Raw genomic sequence first — 20,076 nt, 5'->3', positions numbered from 1 at the left:
TTTTAAGTTATTTGTGTATATTTATGGGGTACATGAGAAAATCTGTTATATGTATATAATACATAGTGATCAAGAAGGGGCATTCAGGGTGTCCGTCATGTGAGTACAATACTTTTTTGTTAAGTTTAGTCATCCTACTCTGCTGTGGAATATTGAATTTATTCCTTTTATCTTACTGTATGTTTGTATGTTTTAACACTTCTCTTTATCCACCCGCCCCTCCACCACTGTCCCTTCCATCTCTATTAACTGTTTTTCCATTCTCTAGCTCCACGTGTTCAATTTTTTTAGCTGCTACATATAAGTGAGAAAATGCAATATTTGTTGTTCCGTGCCCGACTTTTTTCACTTAAGAGAATAACCTCCAGGCCTTGTGGCTCTCTGAGCAGCACCATGGTGGTTGGCAAGAACAAGCGCCTTACAAAAGGCAGCAAAAAGGGAGCCAAGAAGAAAGTGATTTATCCATTTTCTAAGAAAGATTGGTATAATGTGAAAGCAGCTGCTATGTTCAATATAAGAAATATTGGAAAGACGCTAGTCACCAGGACCCAAGGAACCAAAATTGCATCCGACAGCCTCAAGGGTTGTGTGTTTGAAGTGAGTCTTGCTGATTTGCAGAATGACGAATTTGCATTTAGAAAATTCAAGCTGATTACTGAAGATGTTCAGGGCAAAAACTGCCTAAGTTCCATGGCATGGATCTTATTCGTGACAAAATGTGTTCCATGGTCAAAAAATGGCAGACAATGATTGAAGCTCACATTGATGTCAAGACTACTCATGGTTACTTGCTTCGTCTGTTCTGTGTTGGCTTTACTAAAAAACGCAACAATCAGATATGGAAGACCTCTTATGCTCAGCACCAACAGGTCCGCCAAATCCAGAAGATGATGGAAATCATGACCCAAGAGGTGCCGACAAATGACTTGAAAGAAATGGTCAATAAATTGATTCTAGACAGCATTGGAAAAGACATAGAAAAGGCTTGCCAATCTATTTATCCTCTCCATGATGTCTTTGTTAGAAAAGTAAAAATGCTGAAGAAGCTCAAGTTTGAATTGGGAAAACTCATGGAGCTTCATGGTGAAGGCAGTAGTTCCGGAAAAGTCACTGGGGACAAGACAGGTGCTAAAGTTGAACGAACTGATGGATATGAACGACCAGTCCAAGAATCTGTTTAAAGTTCAGACTTAAAATAGTGGCAAATAGGCCTGGCGCGGTGGCTCAAGCCTGTAATCCCAGCACTTTGGGAGGCCGAGACGGGCGGATCACAAGGTCAGGAGATCGAGACCATCCTGGCTAACACGGCGAAACCCCGTCTCTACTAAAAACACAAAAAAATTAGCCGGGCGAGGTGGCGGCGCCTGTGGTCCCAGCTACTCGGGAGGCTGAGGCAGGAGAATGGCGGGAACCCGGGAGGCGGAGCTTGCAGTGAGCTGAGATCTGGCCATTGCACTCCAGCCTGGGCGACAGAGCGAGACTCCGTCTCAAAAAAAAAAAAAAAAAAAAAAAATAGTGGCAAATAAAAAGTCCTATTTGTGATTAAAAAAAATAATAATCTCCAGTTCCATCCATGTTGCTGCAAATGACATGATTTCACTCTTTACGGCTAAACAGTATTCCATTGTGTATATATACCACATTTTCTTTATTCTTCCATTGATGGACACTTAGGTGGATTCCATATCTTAGCTATTGTGCATAGTGCTGCAATAAATATGCAAGTTTGCTGATATCCTTTTGATACATTGATTTCTTTTCCTTTGGGTAGATACCCAGTAGTAGGATCACTGAATCAAATGGTAATTCTACTTTTAGTTTTTTTAAGAAATCTCTGGTCAGGCACGGTGGCTCATGCCTGTAGTCCCAGCACCTTGGGAGGCCAAGGCAGGTGGATCACCTGAGATCAGGAGTTCGAGACTAACCTGGACAACATGGTGAAACCCCGTCTCTACTAAAAATACAAAAATTAGCCAGGCATTGATGGTGGGTGCCTGTAATCCAAGCTACTCAGGAGGCTGAGGCAGGAGAGTTGCTTGAACCCGGGAGGCAGAGGTTGCAATGAGTTGAGATTGCACCACTGTACTCTGCCTGGGCGACAAAGTGAGACTCTGTCTCAAAAAAAAAAAAAAAAAGAAAAAAAGAAATCTCCACACTGTTTTCCATAGTGGTTGTACTCATTTACATTCCCACCAACAGTGTAAAAGACTTCCCCTTTTTCCATATCCTTACCAATATGTTATTTTTTTTTTGTCTTTTTAATAAAAGCCATTCTGATTGGAGTAAGATCTCATTGTGGTTTTGATTTTTATTTCTCTAATGATGAGTGATGGTGAGCATTTTTTCATACACCTGTTGGCCATTTACATGTCTTCTTTTAAGAAATGTCTATTTATGTCCTTTGCCCACTTTTTAATGGGATTATTTGTTCTTTCCTTTTTGAGATTTTTGAGTTCCTTTTATATTCTGGATGTTAGTCCCTTGTTGAATAAATAGTTTGCAAATATTTTCTCCCTTTCAACAAGTTGTCTCTTCACTCTGTTGATTGAAACAATCAACTGCTGTTCAGAAGATTTTTAGTTTAATATAGCCCCATTTGTCTGTTTTTGTTTTTGTTGTCTGTGCTTTCAAGGTCTTAGTCATAACTTCTTTGCCTGGGCCAATGTCCAAGAGAGTTTTTCTTAGTATTTTTATAGTTTTAGATCTTATTTTTCAGTCTTTAATCTATTTTGAATTTATTTTCGCATATGGTGAGAGAGAAGGATCCAATTTCATTCTTCTACATGTGGCTATCCAATTTTCCCAGCACCCTTTATGGAAGAGGGTGTCCTTTCCCCAGTGTAAGCTCTTGGCACCTTTGTTGAAGATCAGTTGGCTGTGTTCTCTAGTCTGTTCCATTGGTCTATATGTCTATTTTTATACAAATACCATGCTGTTTTGGTTACTATAGCCTTGTAATATATTTTGAAGTCCTGTAACATGATGCCTCTAGCTCCAATTTCTTGAGAGGCTCCATCTCTATTTTCTTTGCCCTTGGGCTTTATAAGACACCCCTATGTCCATATAATACATTATCCTTTTCTTCTTAGGCAGGGCAGAGGTGGTTTATGTTACCTGTAATTCAACGGGTCTTAACTAAGACTACTTCTTTAATGGCGGGGCAGTTTAGAAGGGTCTGGTGAAATGTGTCTCCCTCATTGCCCAGAAGGAAGAGAAAGAGGATGAATGGTGATATTTCTGAGACCACAACTTTGGATCATGAATCCTCAGGTCAAGGAGAAACCGACGCCTCTGGATTCTGATCACTCTACTCCACCATGGGAAGAAATTCAGACATGCCTAAGAAGTTGCCTGAATCTGTCGTCCAAAGCCAAACTGTCTTACCTTAATCTTTGATTAAACTGCATTCCCACCCCCAAACAATATTTTAAAATGAGGGGAATGGAAACAAGAGATTCCTGTGTTTGTACATTTCACTTACTCCTGGGGCTCCTGAGTTGCAGAGGAGCCTGAAGTTTACACCAGAGGGTAAAGAAGATAGCTATTTGGACATCACACACCACTTTGCCAGTTTCCGTTCTCTTGAATTATTTACCATCTAATTGTCTGCATTGAAACAGAATCTGGAAACACAGAGTCAGAGTTGTAGCCCTATTTGCAAGTTACAGAAAGAAAACTAGAGCTCAGTGAAATACCTGGGGCAGAAGCACTTCATGGGTTTCTGAAGTTCTCTTACCTTGGGAGGGCTGTGAATGCAGGGGGTGAAACCAGCCCAGCAGCAGAGAGAAAGAGCGCCTCGGTCTGGAAGGGGCCTTAGAAGTCACTAGTCCAGACTCCCCTTTGAGGTCACTGTCTCCCTCCTGTGTAAAGGTCTGGCGTCTAGTCTGTACTTTGCCTTCAACTGGCTATGTCACCAAGAGCATCTGAACCTTGATTTCTTCATCTGTAAAAGATAGAATACAAAGGAGGATGGGATGGAAAATAAACCTGTCTATAAATTTAAAAAATTGTTATCACAAATTTTATTTTCACCATTGTACCAATAATTCCTTCTTTCTTTTCCTTCTTTTATTCTTTTTTCTTTCTTTCTTTCTTTTCTTTCTTTCTTTCTTTCTTTCTTTCTTTCTTTCTTTCTTTCTTTTTCTTTCTTTCTTTCTCTTTCTTTCTCTCTCTTTTCTTTCTTTTGCCTTCCTTCCTTTTCTTTTTCTCTCTTTCTTTTCTGACTCTCTCTCTCTCTCTCTCTCTCTCTCCTTCCTTCCTCTCTCGCTCGCTCTCTCTTTTTCTTTCTTTTTTATTTTTTTCAAGACAGGGTCTCACTCTGTGTGGCCCAAGCTGGAGTGCAGTGGCATGATCTTGGCCCACTGCAGTCTCAAACTCCTGAGCTCAAGCAATCCTTCCACCTCAGCCTCCCTAGCAGCTAGTAGCTAGGACCACAGATGTGTACAACCATGCTTGGCTACTTTTTTTTTTTTTTTTTTTTTTTGAGACAGAGTCTTGCTCTTTCACCCAGGCTGGGGTGCAGTGACGCGATCTCAGCTCACTATAACCTCCGTCTCCCCCATTCAAGCAATTCTCCGCCTCTCCGGTTCAAGTCGGCCTCAGCCTCCCGAGTAGCTGGGACTACAGGTGTATGCCACCATGCCCGGCTAACTTTTGTATTTTTTTAAGGAGAGACGGGGTTTCACCATGCTGGCCAGGCTGGTCTCAAATTCCTGACCTTGTGATCTGCCCGCTTCAGTCTCCCAAAGTGCTGGGATTATAGGCATGAGCCACCATGCCTGGCCCATGCTCAGCTACTTTTTGTATTATTTTTCTTTTTGTAGAGACAGGGTCTCACCATATTGCCCAGGCTAGTCTCAAACTCCTGGGCTCAAGCAATCCTCTGCCTAGGATTCCCAGTCAGTGCTGGGATTACAGGTGTGAGCCACCATGCCTGGCCTGCACCAATAATTTCCCATTTCCCATTTTCTACTTTAAAATAAAGTAGAAAACTTAGAAAAGTATGACAAATAAAACTCACTTGTCTCACTGCTCAGTAGAAATCACTCATTAGCCGAGCATGGTGGCGTTTGCCTGTAGTCTCAGCTACTCGGGAGGCTGAGGCAGGAGAGTCACTTGAACCCGGGAGGCAGAGGTTGTGGTGAGCTGAGATTGTGCCACTGCACTCCAGCCTGGAAAACAGAGTGAGACTCTCTCTCTGTTTTTTTTTTTTTGTGTGTGTGTGTGTGTGTATATAATTTTTTTTTTAATTTGAGACAGGGTCTCACTCGTCACCCAGGCTGGAGTGCAGTGGCTTGATTATTGCTCACTGTAGCTTTAACCTCCTGGGCTCAGGAGACCCTCCTGCCTCAGTCTCCTAAGTAGCTGGGGCTACAGGTACACATAACATGCCTGGCTAAGTAAAAAAAAAAAAAAAATTGTAGACATAGAGTCTTGATATGTTGCCCAGGTTTGTCTTGAACCCTTGTCCTCAAGTGATCATCCAGCCTCAGCTTCCCAAAGTGCTGGGATTACAGTTGTGAGCCACTGTACCCAGCCCGTAATATTATTTGATACATTGTCTTTCAGTCTTTTTCTAACTAAATATGTATAATTGAGAATTTTTAATTATACTGTTTTATAGCTTAGTTTTTCCCATTCAATATTTTCTAGTGCATCTCTTCTCCATGTCAGTAAATATTCTTCAAAAACAAGAATTTTGGCCGGGAGCGGTGGCTCATGCCTGTAATCCCAGCACTTTGGGAGGCTGAAGTGGGCGGATCACAAGGCTGGGAACACAAGACCAGCCTGGCCAACATAGTGAAACCCTGTCTCTACTAAAAATACAAAAATTAGCCGAGCATGGTGGCATGCACCTGTAGTCCCAGCTACTCGGGAGGCTGAGGCAGAAGAGTCACTTGAACCCGGGAGGCAGATGTTGCAGTGAGCCGAGATCGTGATACTGCACTCCAGCCTGGGAAACAAGCGAGACTCCGTCTCAAAAAAAAATAAAAAATATTAAAAAATTAGAGACAGGGTCTCACTATATTGCCTAGGCTGGTCTCAGACTCCTGGGCTTAAGTGATCCTCCTGCCTTGGCCTCCCAAGATGCTGGAATGACAGGCATGAGCCACCACTCCTGGCCAATTTACGCATTTACTAGTTAGGGTCAATTTACACCACCAGTTTCAATGGAAATCAACATGATTTTTGATATTTGCAAGGAAAATTGTACACTTCTTACAAATAGACTTCGGGATGAAAAATGAAGGACGAGGCATACACATCTACAGTGAGGAAAAGGATGATGCCTCCTTTTTCCTCATAGGCAACTGGGGGGAGGGGAAAGGAGGTAAGTAAAGGCATGTTGGGGAATTCAGAGAAGCATCCACACCTGCTCATTATATCAAGTGTCTAGAGACTCTAAATAATTCAGGCACAGTCGGCTCCCTCCAGGGGCAGGTGTTGAGGAGAGTTTCCAGACAAGTGGCTCCTCTTGCAAAACTGGAGCAGACCAAGGATCTGATTACGTGAAAAGGGGTCCAGTTAGTAGCTGTGGCAACCTCCTTCTTCAGCCTCACAACTTGCCTTTGGGATCAGGTACAAGAAGCTTCTGGGAAAACACTACTGCTATGCCCCCTGTGGTGAAGAGTTTTGAAGCTCTGTTGTCTTGGGTTCGAATCCAGGTTCCTCCACTACAGTGTGATCTTGGGCAATTTACTGATCTTTAGGTTCTATACCTGTAAAATAGGGGTAACAATTCCCTCACTCAGATTATTGTGGCATCATACATAATTCATCTGGCCCCCTTACTATGATGCTTAGTACATAGTAGATCTGTCTTAAGAATGTCCTCACTTTATGTCCTAGGAATTGATGCTTGGACTTTAAATAAAAGAGGAATGTAGGGCCTGGTGCGGTGGCATGCACTTGTAACCCTAGCTATTCAGGAGCTGAGACAGAAGGATTGCTTGAGCCCAGGAGTTGAGTTTGAGAGCAGGCTGGGTTTTAGAGTGAGACCCCTGTCTCAAAGGGGAAAAAAAGCAATGTCAAGAACTAAGAGAAAGTCATTCCTGACAATCACTAATAGTAACAGCCAACAGTTACTGAAGGTTAACCACATGCTGAATACTGTGCTGAGTGCTTTACATTTACTCTCGCAAAACCATTTATGGATACATATTATCAAAATTCAGAGAAGTTAAGACACTTTCCCCAGGTCAAACAACTAGTAGGTGTTAGAATCAAGGTCCAAACCCTATTCTGCCTCTAAACTGAAAAGGCCAGTGTTCTTACCCTGTAGGTAAGAGGATCTCTGGAAGTTATTTTACTGATCAGCACTTCATTTCCAGGAGAGCAGCCTGAGGACGGGGAGGGGATAATTTGCTGGGCATTGATGAAGAGCAGGCCGACTTCCTTAGGTCTATGGGACCCGACTGCCCTCTAGCGTTAGAGGAATCCTGGGGCCAGATGGAATAAAGAGTGAGTTGATTTTCTTAGGTTATGGTGAATCCTTCTGCCTTCAGCATGGGATCATATCTGTCTAGTTTGGTGTTTTCCTACTGGCCAAAGGATTTCTCTTAGGGAGTAGGGTAAAACAGGCAGTAAAGGGCAGGAGTTAAGGATAAGAATTACCTGAGTTTAGAGCAGCAATTCTCAGACAGATCAACGTTTGAACCACCAGGGGGAGGAAATGTCTCTTATCTCCAGCATCTGGCACGTAGTGGGTGCTCACTGGATACTGAATGAGGCTTTAAAATCTCATTCTCACTAATAGCAGAGTTCTGCAAAATAGCAGAGATCTGCAAACTTACATGAGGTGCCCTTAAGAGTGGTTATGAAGTTATTCATCGATTTTTGCCAGAAGTGCCAGTGAAAAAGACATTGTAACATTTAACTCAATGTCTACTACAGGAGACTCCACGGGGCACTTTCATAAGGAAGAGAGAACAATGATACTCCTCAATGGTTTAGAAATAAGTTGGAGTCAGGGAAGATATGATCGTTTTAGACTGCCAGCCTCATACCAGCGTCCCTAATGGTCCATGGATCTCAGAGAAAGCCCCCTCCACCTCAATAGCTCTGCCCAAGTAGCCTGTTTCAATAGCTACTCAGTAAACATCTGTGTGCATTACGCCTTGCTAGGCTCAGTGGGGGATACAAAGACAGATATACCAGATGTGGCTAATTGTGGCCAACATGGATGGTGCTTCTTCCATGAGCTAGGTGTCCAGTCCATGACCTGATTATTTACTGACAGGAATCTTCAAGGTAAGTATTAGCTGTCTACTTTTTTCCAAATAAGGAAATTGAGGCTCATTGCAGCAAAAAACAATCCTGCAAGTTCCTACAATTTATAGATGGCAGTGCAAGTCATATCACTCCCAAATGCATACTCTTTCCGCTATGCCACTCTGGCCAATTCTTTGAAATAGTAGGACTCCTTTTCTAAAATGCAGGTACCTCTAAGACAATTATGTCTGTTTTTTTCTGCTTGGGCTGCCATAACAAAATATCATAGACTAGGTGGATCAAACAACAGAAATTTATTTTTCAGTCTGGAGATTGGGAAGTCCAAGATCAAGGTGCTGGCCAGTTCAGTTCCTAGTGAGGGCCCTGCTTCCTAGCTTGCAGGAAACTGTTTTGTCTTCTCCCGTCCTCACATGAAGGATGGGAGGTCAAGGTCTCTAGTATCTCTTATTTTACTTTTTACCCAACAGTTTGTTGAGAGACATGTTTACCCAACAGTTTGTTCAGAGACATGCCATCTCTTACGAAAGCACCAATCCCACCATGAGGGCCCCACCCTCATGACGTCATCTAACCCTAATTACCTCCCAAAGGCCCCGTCTCCAAACACCATCACATTGAGGGGTAGGGCTTCAACGAGGAATTTGGGAAGGGCACATTCAGTCCATAACAACATAACAACCTCCATCAAGCCATCAGTTTAAAAACAGATGGCTTTTCCTATACTTTGTTTCTTACATTTAGCTTTCTTTAGCCTAATTTCCTACTGACCCTTAGTTTGTAGCCTCTGCCTAGGGCAAGTCTACAACTCACTCTTTTTTTTTTTTTTTGGAGACGGACTTTCGCTCTTGTCGCCCAGGCTGGAGAGCAATGGCACGATCTCGGCTCACTGCAACCCCTGTCTCCTGGTTCAAGAGATTCTCCTGCCTCAGCCTCCCAAGTAGCTGGGATTACAGGCGCCCGCCACCACGCCCAGCTAATTTTTGTGTTTTTAGTAGAGACAAGGTTTTGTCACGTTGTCCAGGCTAGTCTTGAACTGCTGACCTCAGGTGATCCACCCACCTTGGCCTCCCAAAGTGCTGGGATTACAGGCATGAGCCACTGCACCGGCCTACGACTTACTCTTTCCTCTCCAAAACTGCCTGGGAATTTTGTCTTTTCTCCATCTCTTATGGAGCACTTTAGCTTTCCCATAGAAACCTGGATTACAAAACTTATCAATGAGCTCAAGGGAATAAAAGAGCCTTCCAAGAAAATCTACTCTTCAGAAAGTCACTAGGGGTAACTGTACCTAACATGGCTACCCCCTAATGTAGTAGCTTACCTGATTTTTATCTTCTCTTCCTCACAAAGAGGATCATGATTTTTGTTTGAGCAGGAATGTGCCCAGCTGTAAAACTCTATTTCCCAGCCTCCTCGCAGCTATAGTTGTTCACGTGGCCCCAAGAAACAGTTCCTCCTGATGAGATATAAGGGAAGTGACTGACTGGAGCTTCCAGGAAAGCTCTTTGAATGTGGGTGTGTTGGGCGAACTCAGCTGTGCACGCCTCTTTCCCCTGCCCTTCTTCCTGACTGGGACGTAGATGGAACACAGGTGTGGAGATGGAACAGCCATCGTGGTGCAAGGGAAGTTGCGGAGTTAAGAATGTCAGGGCTGAAAGTTGGAAAGAGTCTGGGTTCCTAATGGCATCAGAATTGCCTTGTTGGTCTTGAGCTACTTCTGGACTTCTCATTACAGAAGAAAAACAAAACTCTCAGGTTACTTACAGTAGTGGTAATGCTGGGATAAATCACATAAGGGGCTTACTAAAAATTCCAATTCCTTGCCCCATCCTCAGAAATTCAGGCTCAGCAGATCTGGGTGCAGCAATCTACAGTTTTAGCTAGCCCCTGTGGTCATTCTGTTACAATGATCCTTGAACTACAGTTTGAAGTAGTCTGAGGTCCACAAATCCAGCAAATAGCAGAGGGGTGTGTGTGCGTGGAGAAGAGCGGGTCAGTGATGTTGCGTTTAGCTTTCAATGCCTACCAAAGACTTGGCCAGCTATGGCTGTCACATAAAAAAATACCTTGTTCAGCTAATTTGCAATTTAGTGATGAAGAGCCTCCCATACCCCCATCTCACTAGGAAGCTTATCCAAGCTCCCATTTTGTGAGTGTGGAAACTGAGGCAAAAATGTTTAGTTACCCAAGGTCATAATGCCAGTCAGTGACAGAGCTGGAAAAAAAATTCTGGAGTCCCAGTTCAGTGCTCCCTCCATTACACTGGGCTGCAAATAGCACCATGAATCTTTAGTGTCTGCTCACCTCTCCTTTCCATTTCCTTTCTGTGAGGCAGTGCAGTGGGACATTGTGGCTACCTCTCTGGCCACAATCCCAGCCCTCTTTTGTTCTCCAGCAGCCATACTGTTTAGGTGAATGAATCCTGCTCTCAGCTCCACGAATCAATTAGGATAATCTTCTTCCCCTATCTGATTTTCCTCCTTCCTTACCAATAGCACCCTTACTTTCTTGGAGCTGCAGTGTGCCCAAATAAAAAAGCTACACCTCCCAGATCCCTTTTAGAGAAGGGAGGCCATGAGCTCGTTTTGGTCAAGCCACTGCGGGGGTCTTCCTGGAACGTCACTTAGAAGGGGCAGCGGGCAGACACTCCTCTGCCTATGGTTCTTCCTTCTTCCTGCTGGCTGGAATGCAGTCCTGATGGTTGGAATGCCACTACCATGTGGACAAGAGCCTTGCCCTAGGACAGAAGAGCATAAACCAAAAGCAGCCCCAGTGCCTGATGGCCTTCATGGAGGCATTACCTCAGCCTTGAAGCTGCCTACTTCCAGAGCTCTTTTTACATGAGAAAAAGGAATGATCAAGTTCAAGCCCCAATTCTTTGAAGTTTCTGTGGGATGCAGTTAAACTCAATGTGTGCATTTACAGCAATGATTGATGCAGGCCAGTTTAATGAGTGAAACTTGGGGTTTCTGTCTGATGATAGTGGTCTTTCTTAGGGCCCAGATGCAGGCCTGCCTTCTCAGTGGTCTTCCCCAAGGGCCCCAGCTCTCTTAGGCTGCCTTCTATTTAAGATACCTGGGCATTTGTTGTCTGGTTGGGAGCTCATTGTGGTGTTTGTGACAGTTTCAGGCAGGGCTGTTTATAGCCTTTTCAGGCAAGCTATGCCAGAACTTCCCATCCAGAGGGCAGGGTAGTCAGGGTGACTTGCCAGACCATGTAAGGGTCTGGATGAGAGGCAGGCTGTGCAGCCAGCCTGGGAACATGTTCCACACGACACCATCATTCTTGTGCTGGTGAAACATCCCCAGAGGAAAAGCAGCAGCATTGTAAGCGAGTGCTTACTTCTTTAGGAGGCCCCCATGAGACAAGAAATCTTTCAACTGCAGACTGTCAGGCACCAGGGGCCCTAAGGACAGGAGCTAAATGGAGGGAGAGTGGGGAGGGTCTGAACTGTCAGGTGATCCTGAGGCAACAAGACGGGCAGGGAGGAGCTGGGGGATGCAGTGAACTAAGGATGTCAGCTGGGGCTATGTGCCACCGTGGGAGCTCGCTCAGGTCGGACCCCACCAACTTCAGACCCTCACCGCACTTTTAGTCTTCAAGCTCTTGGGGCTTAATCTCCTGTTTTCCTTTCTTCTCTCCCCATCTGAGTCCCTCTGTGGGTTTTGCCTATGTTGCTTCCACCAACAAACACTGTTGAGGCAGATGTCTTGTCTCCCCAGACAGCTTTAAGAGAAGAGAACATGCCTGCAAGCAGGGCACAAGGGTCACAAGAGAAGAAAAAGAAGGGGGTAATGACAAATAAGGGAGAAAACTTTAATCATGCACAGGCTTTTCATAAAAAACTTTATTTCTCAAAAAGGGGGGAAGAATCCAAAGTATTAAAATAATCCTCTAATTTTTGTTTTGGAGGAAACGGGTAGGACGACAAAATAATTCATACAAAAATTTCAAGCATCACTGCCGTAGACGTTCCTCCGGCTCAGTGGGGAGCATCCTGAAACTCGCACCTCCCGTCTGCAGCTCAGCTTCCAGCTGCACCACGGGGAGCACAGCATCTCCTGGATGCAGGAAGCTGCAAGCATCTGGAATGCTTGTTAATTTACCCCACAAATAAATACAAAAGGTCAATCTTCCCAGTGGAAATGATTCCGTCTATTTTTGTGACTTTCTGATGAGAATGCTAAAAAGAAGAGTTGCCCCTCTTCTAAAATTCCAAATCTTTTTCCTTTTTGAAGATGACTATGTGTGAAAGAAATAAAATGTGAAAAGATTTGTTAAGGATGACTGGCTCTAGTACCAACTAAATGCCAAGGGGGGCTGTAACTCACTGAGGTAATACAAAGCAGCCATGGATTTTCCTCGCCTTTTATATGGGGAAAATGCACCTTTCAATCCTAGAAGATAATTGGACTTGGCAAAGTCTCTATTGGTAGCAATTATTTTCTTACTTTAAAAAAAAAAAAAAAAAGGGGTGAGCTGGGAGCCAGACTGCGCCCATCAGCCAAGACTGCTATTGCCAAACGGAGCCCAGAAGCATCCAAGTACACTTTCCAACAGGCAGACCCTACCAGGAACTGGGAGACAAGAGTGGGCTCTCTCCTGAGATAAGACAAGTTTAACTGCAAAGACCTTTGGAACATTCCCGGGTTTTCCTGGCTCTTTTCAGTTGGTGTTTCTCTGAGGAACCGGGAGGTTCTCATGAAGATACTTTAAACTTCCATGCTCTGAGAAATCTGAGACCACGTGGTCCTTCCCTCGCAGCAGCCACTTAGTAGTAAGCAGTCCCTCAAGTCCTACTGGTCCCCGGGCATGGATTCTCGATGTACTGATTCCCACTTCAGCTCCTGTGAAAAAGCATGAATAAAAGATGTAGCTTTTCCCAGCCTCTGCTTCCTGTCCATGCTCCAGACCCACCCTGCTGCTTTCCCCTCACTTGGTACCCTCTCTTCCTGCTAACTCCTCACCCATCCTCCCCAGGACAGCTGAGTCATCCTGTTCCCATAAACATGTCCTCCAATTACTATAAATCATGATACACCCCTTCTCGTGAAACTGTGTGTGAACCCCTCTTCTGTATTTTATCCCCAGTGCATTTTGACAATGCTATTAATACAAGTGCTGTCTCTGATACCAGTTTAGCATCTGAATTGCATACCATATTTTGACATTTGAGCATGTTTTGGGGGTACGACAACGTTTACCAAAATGGTTTCACCTCCTCCTCAAACACTCTTTAAATCTTAGAAAGAAAGGGACATGTTCTTGGTATCCCCTAGAAGTCTTGGCACAGGGGACTCATTAGACAGTTACTGAATACATCAAAGGGTTACTGTTCATTCACTTTCCTCTTGCTCCCAGCTCAGACCTAGGGAACGTCAGGGGTTTTCCTGGGCCTGGCTTGGTGTTCTGCAATGTATACAGTGGAGGCAGGGTTCCCTCATTATCACTTTACTGAGCATGTACTATGTACTAGGCACTGTGTTGAGCCCTGGGGATAAAGTAGTGAATAATAGATACAAGGCCCTGTTTTCGTGAAGCTGATATTATAGTGGGCGAGGCAGCCAAAGGACAGGTGAGTAAATAGTCTCCTGTGGTGCTCAAGTGCAGTGATGGGTGCTATGACAGAGGCTGTGTGGTGGAGCTAGGGACACGCTGGGAAGGGTGGTCAGGGAAAGCCTCCCTAAAGAAGTGCCTTTTGGTTGAGACCTGAACAGTGAGAAGGAGCTGGCTGGAGAAAACCAGACAGAGGTGCTGCAGGCAGAGAGAAGAGCAAGTAGGAAATGCAGCGAGGGTGGGATGTGCTTGGGGTAGTGGTTGGCAAGGAGAGTGAAACCAGCAGGATTCAGATTCTGGTTCAATAGCATAGAGACCACATGACTTTGGACACGCTACCTAACTTCATGCCTCAGTTTCTTCATCTGGAAAAAGAATTCATTTTGTAGAATGAAGTGAGAGCATGCTTGTGACACATTTAGCACAGTGCTGGGAATGTAGTAAATGCTCAATAAAATCTCTATTGTCATTAATGCATTTCACAAGGAATTTAACTCAACCAGCTTTCACTCTGAGCTGGTGTTGGAAGGACAATGAAATGGTCTTTTGTTCTTCCCTCATCCTGGATTTTCATTTGAATGCTGGGTGCCCCAGCCCTTAAAAATATATTGCTATTTCTTTTTCAAGTACATGGAGTATAAAGATCAGTGCAAGTGATGTGATAATTACATCAAATCCCAACATAAAAGAAATGGGGAACTAAAAATAAAGAGTATAATGACTAAGAATAACTGAGTTAAATTCCCTTTTATAATGTTTAACAATTCGGTGAGAACTATTTCTCCAGGCAGATCATCTACTCAAAAAGTTCAGAAGGATTAAAATGTGTGTCTTTCTGTTTTGTTTTGTTATAGAGATAGGGCCTCACTCTCTCCCAGGCTGGAGTACAGTGGCACCATCTTAGCTCACTGCAGCCTCGAACTCCTGGGCTCAAGTGATCCTCTTGCCTCAGCCTCCTGAGTAACTGGGACTACAGGCTCACGCCACCACACCTGGATAATTTTTTCATCTCTGTAGAGAGGAGGTCTTGCTGCGTAGCCCAGGCTGGTCTTGAACTCCCTGACTCATGAGATCCTCCTGCCTCAGCCACTCAAAGTGCCAGGATTATAGGTGTGAGCCACTGCACGTGGCCTAAAATGTTTTGAGTGGTTGAAATAATTCTCAAATATTCAGAAAACGTGTCATAAATGTATTATTGGAGGTTTTCTTTCTTTCTTTTTTTTTTTTTGAGATGGAGTTTAGCTCTTGTTGCCCAGGCTGGAGCGCAATGGTGCGATCTCGGCTCACTGCAACCTCGGCTTCCCAGGTTCAAGCAATTCTCCTGTCTCAGCCTCCCGAGTAGCTGGGATTACAGGCAAGTACCACCATACTCAGCTAATTCTGTATTTTTAGTAGAGATGGGGTTTCTCTATGTTGGTCACGCTGATCTTGAACTCCCACCTCAGGTGATCCGCCCGCCTTGGCCTCCCAAAGTGCTGGAATTATAGGCGTGAGCCACTGTGCCTGTTCCGGAGTTTTATATACTGGTACCCCTGAAAACCAGAGACTGTCCAAATAACCCCAACACGACAGAGGGCTGGAGATTTTATACCTAATGGAAGGGGAGAGAAATGTCCCTCTGAAGCTTTTTATTTCAAAGTCTGCTGTAGAAGGTAACCTTGTGCTTCTGGCTGGCCTGTTTGTTTTGATCCTGGTACTTAGGCCCACGGTACCTTCTTTTGTCCTACCATTGTGGGGTTTCCTATCTCTGAGGCAACCTGGCTGTGGGTGAAATAAGTCTGTAAAAGGAGTGCTCTCAAGGGACGCAGCATGTACCTCTGGCACAGCCTATGCAAAAAGGCAGGCTGCAGTCTGCCCATGCTGTAGTGGGAGAACCCAGGCTTTGGACTTGCACAAGTTTGGGTCTGAATGCCAGCTGTGAGACTTCGGGCAAGTTACTACACTTCTCTGAATCTCATTCTCCCTCTATGAAAAATGAAATACAAGTACCTGCCTTCTTAGCATGTGAAATGCTTAGAAGATAGGCCTTCCACCAACTCATGGGAGGTTTCATTAATTATTCTCCCTGATAATTCTACCTTGCCAGAAGTCTGTTTTTTTTTTTTTTTTTGAGATGGTGTCTCACTCTGTCCCCCAGGCTGGAGTGCAGTGGCGCAATCTCGGGCTCACTGCAACCTCTGCCTCCCGGGTTCAAGTAATTCTCCTGCCTCAGCCTCCTGAGTAGCTGGGATTATAGGCGTCCGCCACCGCGCCCGGCTAATTTTTTGTATTTTTAGTAGAGACGGGGTTTCACCATGTTGGCCAGGCTGGTCTCGAACTCCTGAACTCAGGTGATCCACCCGCCTCGGCCTCCCAAGGTGCTGGGATTACAGGCGTGAGCCACTATGCCCACCCAGCCTATCTCTCTCTCTTATCTTGACCAAGCATGTGAGTCAAGGGGAGGTGTCTTCCCCACCTCAACATACCCCTGGACCACACAGTGCTTCAAGAGGAACTTCTTTCTCCCCAACCAGGGTCTTTCTTACCCAGTCCAAAGCGGTAGCCATCAGCAAAGCGAGTGCTGGCATTCCAGAACACACAGGCACTGTCGACGTGCTGCAGGAAGAACTCTGCTGTGTCTTCTGCAGGGTAAAGAAAGAGAAACCAAGTCAGGATGATACCCAGCGAACATCCCCGTTTCCAGCCATTCATTGGTGACAGATCAGGGCAGGGTCTGGGTCCCCACTGGGCCTCCCCATGTGTTCTCACATATTAAATATTCAGGCTTGTGAAAAATCTCAACAGGGAGAAGACAAGTCAGCTTCATCAATCACAGTGTTGTGGAAAGACTGGGTTGGAATCCAGATCTCCCATGCAGGTGACCTGCCGAAACTTCCAACTTATGGGCTCCAGAGCCAGAATGCCTAGGCCTGAACTCCAGCTGTACACCCACCAGCTTTGTGACCTTCTGCAGGTGTATAAAACTCTCTGTGTCTGGGTGAAAAGGGACTTACATTACCTAGCTGATAGGGTTGTAGAGAGGATGAAATGAGTTAGCACCTGGGGAGTACTCATCCTAGTGCCTAGCACACAGTGAGTGCTTGGTAAGTGCTGGCTGTTAATATGGGTGGCACTGCTCTGGTGCCCCAATTAACTGACTGTAAATTCCTCGAGGGGGCCCTACTGGCATCCTCCATAGAGGCTCCAGTATCTGACACCCAGGAGTGTCCCTGCATACATATTTGTGGAATAAATGAATGAATGAATGTGCAGAGTTGGTTCTGCCCTTAATCTCCTGGGCCTTGGTTTCCTCAGCTGTAAAATGGGTTTACTTTAACTACTTTGTAAGATTTGTTGCATGCATTAAATGATAACGCCGCTGACAGGGTTAGTCATCTTCAAAGCAGAGCTAATCATCCCTGCCCCGCCTCCTCCGGCTGTGACATCAAAGTACCAAATGCAACCACTACTAAGCATTACCATAAGCCTACTCAAATGATGTTTTTCTGCAGGCCAAGAGGGGCTAAGAGGAGCAGGATCAGAAAGCAGCAAAGGCAGACACTATGCGGGAAGCATCTGGACACTGACCGTTCTCTGTGACGATGACATCCGTGTGGGAGCTGCCGTACTTGTGGATGTGGTCAATGGCATCCTGAACGTTGTCCACTACTTCAATGCATAATTCCAGGTCCCCATACTCAGTTCGGAGTGACTTCACTTCGGAGGGGCTGAAGGTCAGATAGGAGGCAAATTTGGGGCCTGCGTGAATTTTTACCTGGAACAGAGGAAGTACAGGGGCAACAACAAAAAAACAACTGAAATAAGCAAGCTCTAGGATAGAACAGAAAGGTGAGCCTGTAAAACCACAGCCCAAAGTGGCTCCTGTGGCCTCGACAACAGAACTAGTCCTACTTTCCTCCCTCCAGCATGATCTGACCGGCCACTTGCAAGCAAAGGGCCCTCAAAGCAGTTGGAACAGGGATTGAAGCAGGAAACCTTTGAACATTAAGGATGTGCAAGGTGGGCCGGGCACAGTGGCTCACGCCTGTAATCCCAGCACTTTGGGAGGCTGAGATGGGTGGATAACTTGAGGTCAGGAGTTCGAAACCAGCCTGACCAACATGGCGAAACCCCGTCTTTACTAAAAAATTAGCTGGGTATGGCAGGTCTGAATCTCAGCTACTTGGGAGGCTGAGGCAGAATTGCTTGAACCTCGGAGGCAGAGGTTGCAGTGAGCTGAGATCGTGCCACTGTACTCCAGCCTGGGTGACAGAGCAAGACCCCGTCTCAAAAAAAAAAAAAAAAAAAAGAATAAAAAAGAATGTGCAAGGCATTCAGTGGGTTATCAACATAAGGCCTTGACTTCTGGTATTTTACTAAAACGAATACTTAACAATAAAGATCCCAGTCCCTACATATGGTACCTAGGCACTGGACTTGCATGGAAAGAGGGAGGTGCCACATATACATTCCTACTCCCTGTACCCTGGCGAAGTCCCAGGTTTGCTTTAGAGGTAAGCAGTACTTGGTTAGGTACCTGGTTAGGTACCTAGTACTTGGTTTCAGCACCTCAAACTCTGGCTACTCATTTGATTTACAACTGTGTCACTCTGGCCCCACCTCTAGGTTCAGCTCAGCCCTAGGCTCTGGTTCTAATCCTGCTTCTGGTTGGAGGAATTTAAGTATTTTGAGGCTGGTCACTGAGGGCCCCAATCACAAGCTGGATCCCACTTAAGCCTTGTTCTCTGAGACATCCCCAGGACAGGCTTCATGCCTTGATTCTTTGGGACCAAGCTTTTGCCTTGGCTCAAGTTATGAGTGGTGTCTGCCCTATCCTCATGAGTCCCAAGGCCCTGCCATTGTTTCCTATCTGGGATCTCACTTCCTCTGTGTTCCTTGGAGACTGGAATCCCACCCCTGTGCAAGCCATCCTTCTGGCTTTACTTTATGCCATCCAATAGTGCTGGATGAAGTACACATAGTGACTCATTTTGATTTGGAATTTCAAGGCCATCCTCATTTTAATGACTGAGGATAACACTGGTGTGTTCAAATTAGGTCTAGGGGCAGGGTTTAGTCCTGGCTAAAGGAGAGCTTTCCTCCTGTCTAATCCAGTTCACTGTGGTGCTTGGCAAACACAGGTGCCCAACCAACAGGCTTCCTTACCAAAGTAAAGTAAGGCCCCCAAACATGAATGATCATGTGATCTAACTCCCTTGTAATCTGTGGAGTACAGTTTCATTTTCAAAACAATTCTTTCCAGTTCTCACCGGGACCATGCCACATTTATAAGCTAACTGGAGCCTTCCTTTCCAGTCAAAGGATGGAAGGGAAGAGACACATGCTCAGAGTCAAAGCAACCAAGGCCAATAAGCACATTCTCTACTGCCATGCTGCTTTATATAATTCTGAAAGTGTACTGTGACATCAGAAATTAAAGCTTAAAATGCATCCATGCAGAGAGTTTAACAGATTGTCCATTTCTGCCTTGAGGGCATCTATTATATTTTCTTGCAGGCATGAATTTAGGACACAGCACAACTTTATATTTGAAATTAATTGGCTTTTGGTTTGTTTACAACCTTAACAACATGGTAAAACATAATCCAGGGAGACATTCTACAAATTACTGAATCCCAAATATCACTGCATTAGGTACATTAATATTGGTAACCAAAGACACTGGGGGCAAGCAGTGAACGTACATAAGTTTTTGGTTTGAAACATTTCTGCACCATCTTTTCAAATCAAATTCAAAAAATAATATACGTTTGGGAACACCCTGATAGGTGAACAAAAGGTTGCCAGAAACAGTTCAGTCAGCATAGTGCCATGTGGTCTGTCTTACCTTTGAACCCTCTTTAGCACACAACACATTCCACTTTGTAATAAAGCTATTTGTGTATTGGTTTGGTTCAACTACTAGAGGGCGGGGGTTGTGTTTTACTCACCTCTGTACTTAGCATGGAACTTTGTACATAGGAGATATTAAAAAATATTGTTTCTTAAACTGCCTTATGTGGTATGGCTATGCCTGGTTTAATTCCGCAGGCTTCTAAGACAGGAAGTAATGTACTAGTCCTGTGGAACTCACCTGTTCCACTCTCAGCATATCAATGATCTGGTCAAATAATGGTGTCCTGAGCAGATCCCGGTGGATTAACAAAGTCTCCAAAGCATTACAGGCAGCTGGATATTCACATTTAGAGTCTCTGACTGAAAGATGAGCAAAGAATTGTTTCCACTAATATGATCCAGAGCTGCAGAGGACGTAATATTTCCCCCTTGTGAAAGAGGAGACCCCATCCA

General features: G+C 44.8%; 1 protein-coding gene and 1 pseudogene across 4 annotated transcripts in view; one reads left to right on the top strand and one right to left on the bottom strand.

Annotated features, from left to right (window-relative positions):
- Window positions 1-393: 393 nt before the first annotated feature.
- On the top strand, window positions 394-1,181 carry LOC105478483 (small ribosomal subunit protein eS1-like; annotated as a pseudogene).
- Window positions 1,182-12,683: 11,502 nt separating this feature from the next.
- LOC105478482 (aldehyde dehydrogenase 18 family member A1) overlaps window positions 12,684-20,076 on the bottom strand; it is a 50,159-nt gene continuing 42,766 nt past the window's right edge. For all 4 annotated transcript variants that reach the window (XM_011735863.2, XM_011735865.2, XM_024791692.2 and 1 more), the window contains exons 15-18: window positions 19,862-19,983; window positions 17,356-17,542; window positions 16,314-16,409; window positions 12,684-13,079 (exon numbers count right to left, since the gene is read on the bottom strand). In XM_011735863.2, coding sequence (XP_011734165.1) covers window positions 12,898-13,079; window positions 16,314-16,409; window positions 17,356-17,542; window positions 19,862-19,983 — 587 coding nt within the window. In that variant the 3' untranslated portion in view covers window positions 12,684-12,897. The remainder of the gene's footprint in view (window positions 13,080-16,313; window positions 16,410-17,355; window positions 17,543-19,861; window positions 19,984-20,076) is intronic.

This window comes from Macaca nemestrina, chromosome 9 (assembly GCF_043159975.1).
Source record: "Macaca nemestrina isolate mMacNem1 chromosome 9, mMacNem.hap1, whole genome shotgun sequence".
In the NCBI taxonomy this organism is placed as follows: domain Eukaryota; kingdom Metazoa; phylum Chordata; class Mammalia; order Primates; family Cercopithecidae; genus Macaca; species Macaca nemestrina.
The sequence above is the reverse complement of the archived record's forward strand: the minus strand, read 5'-3'. Positions and strand labels throughout refer to the sequence as shown.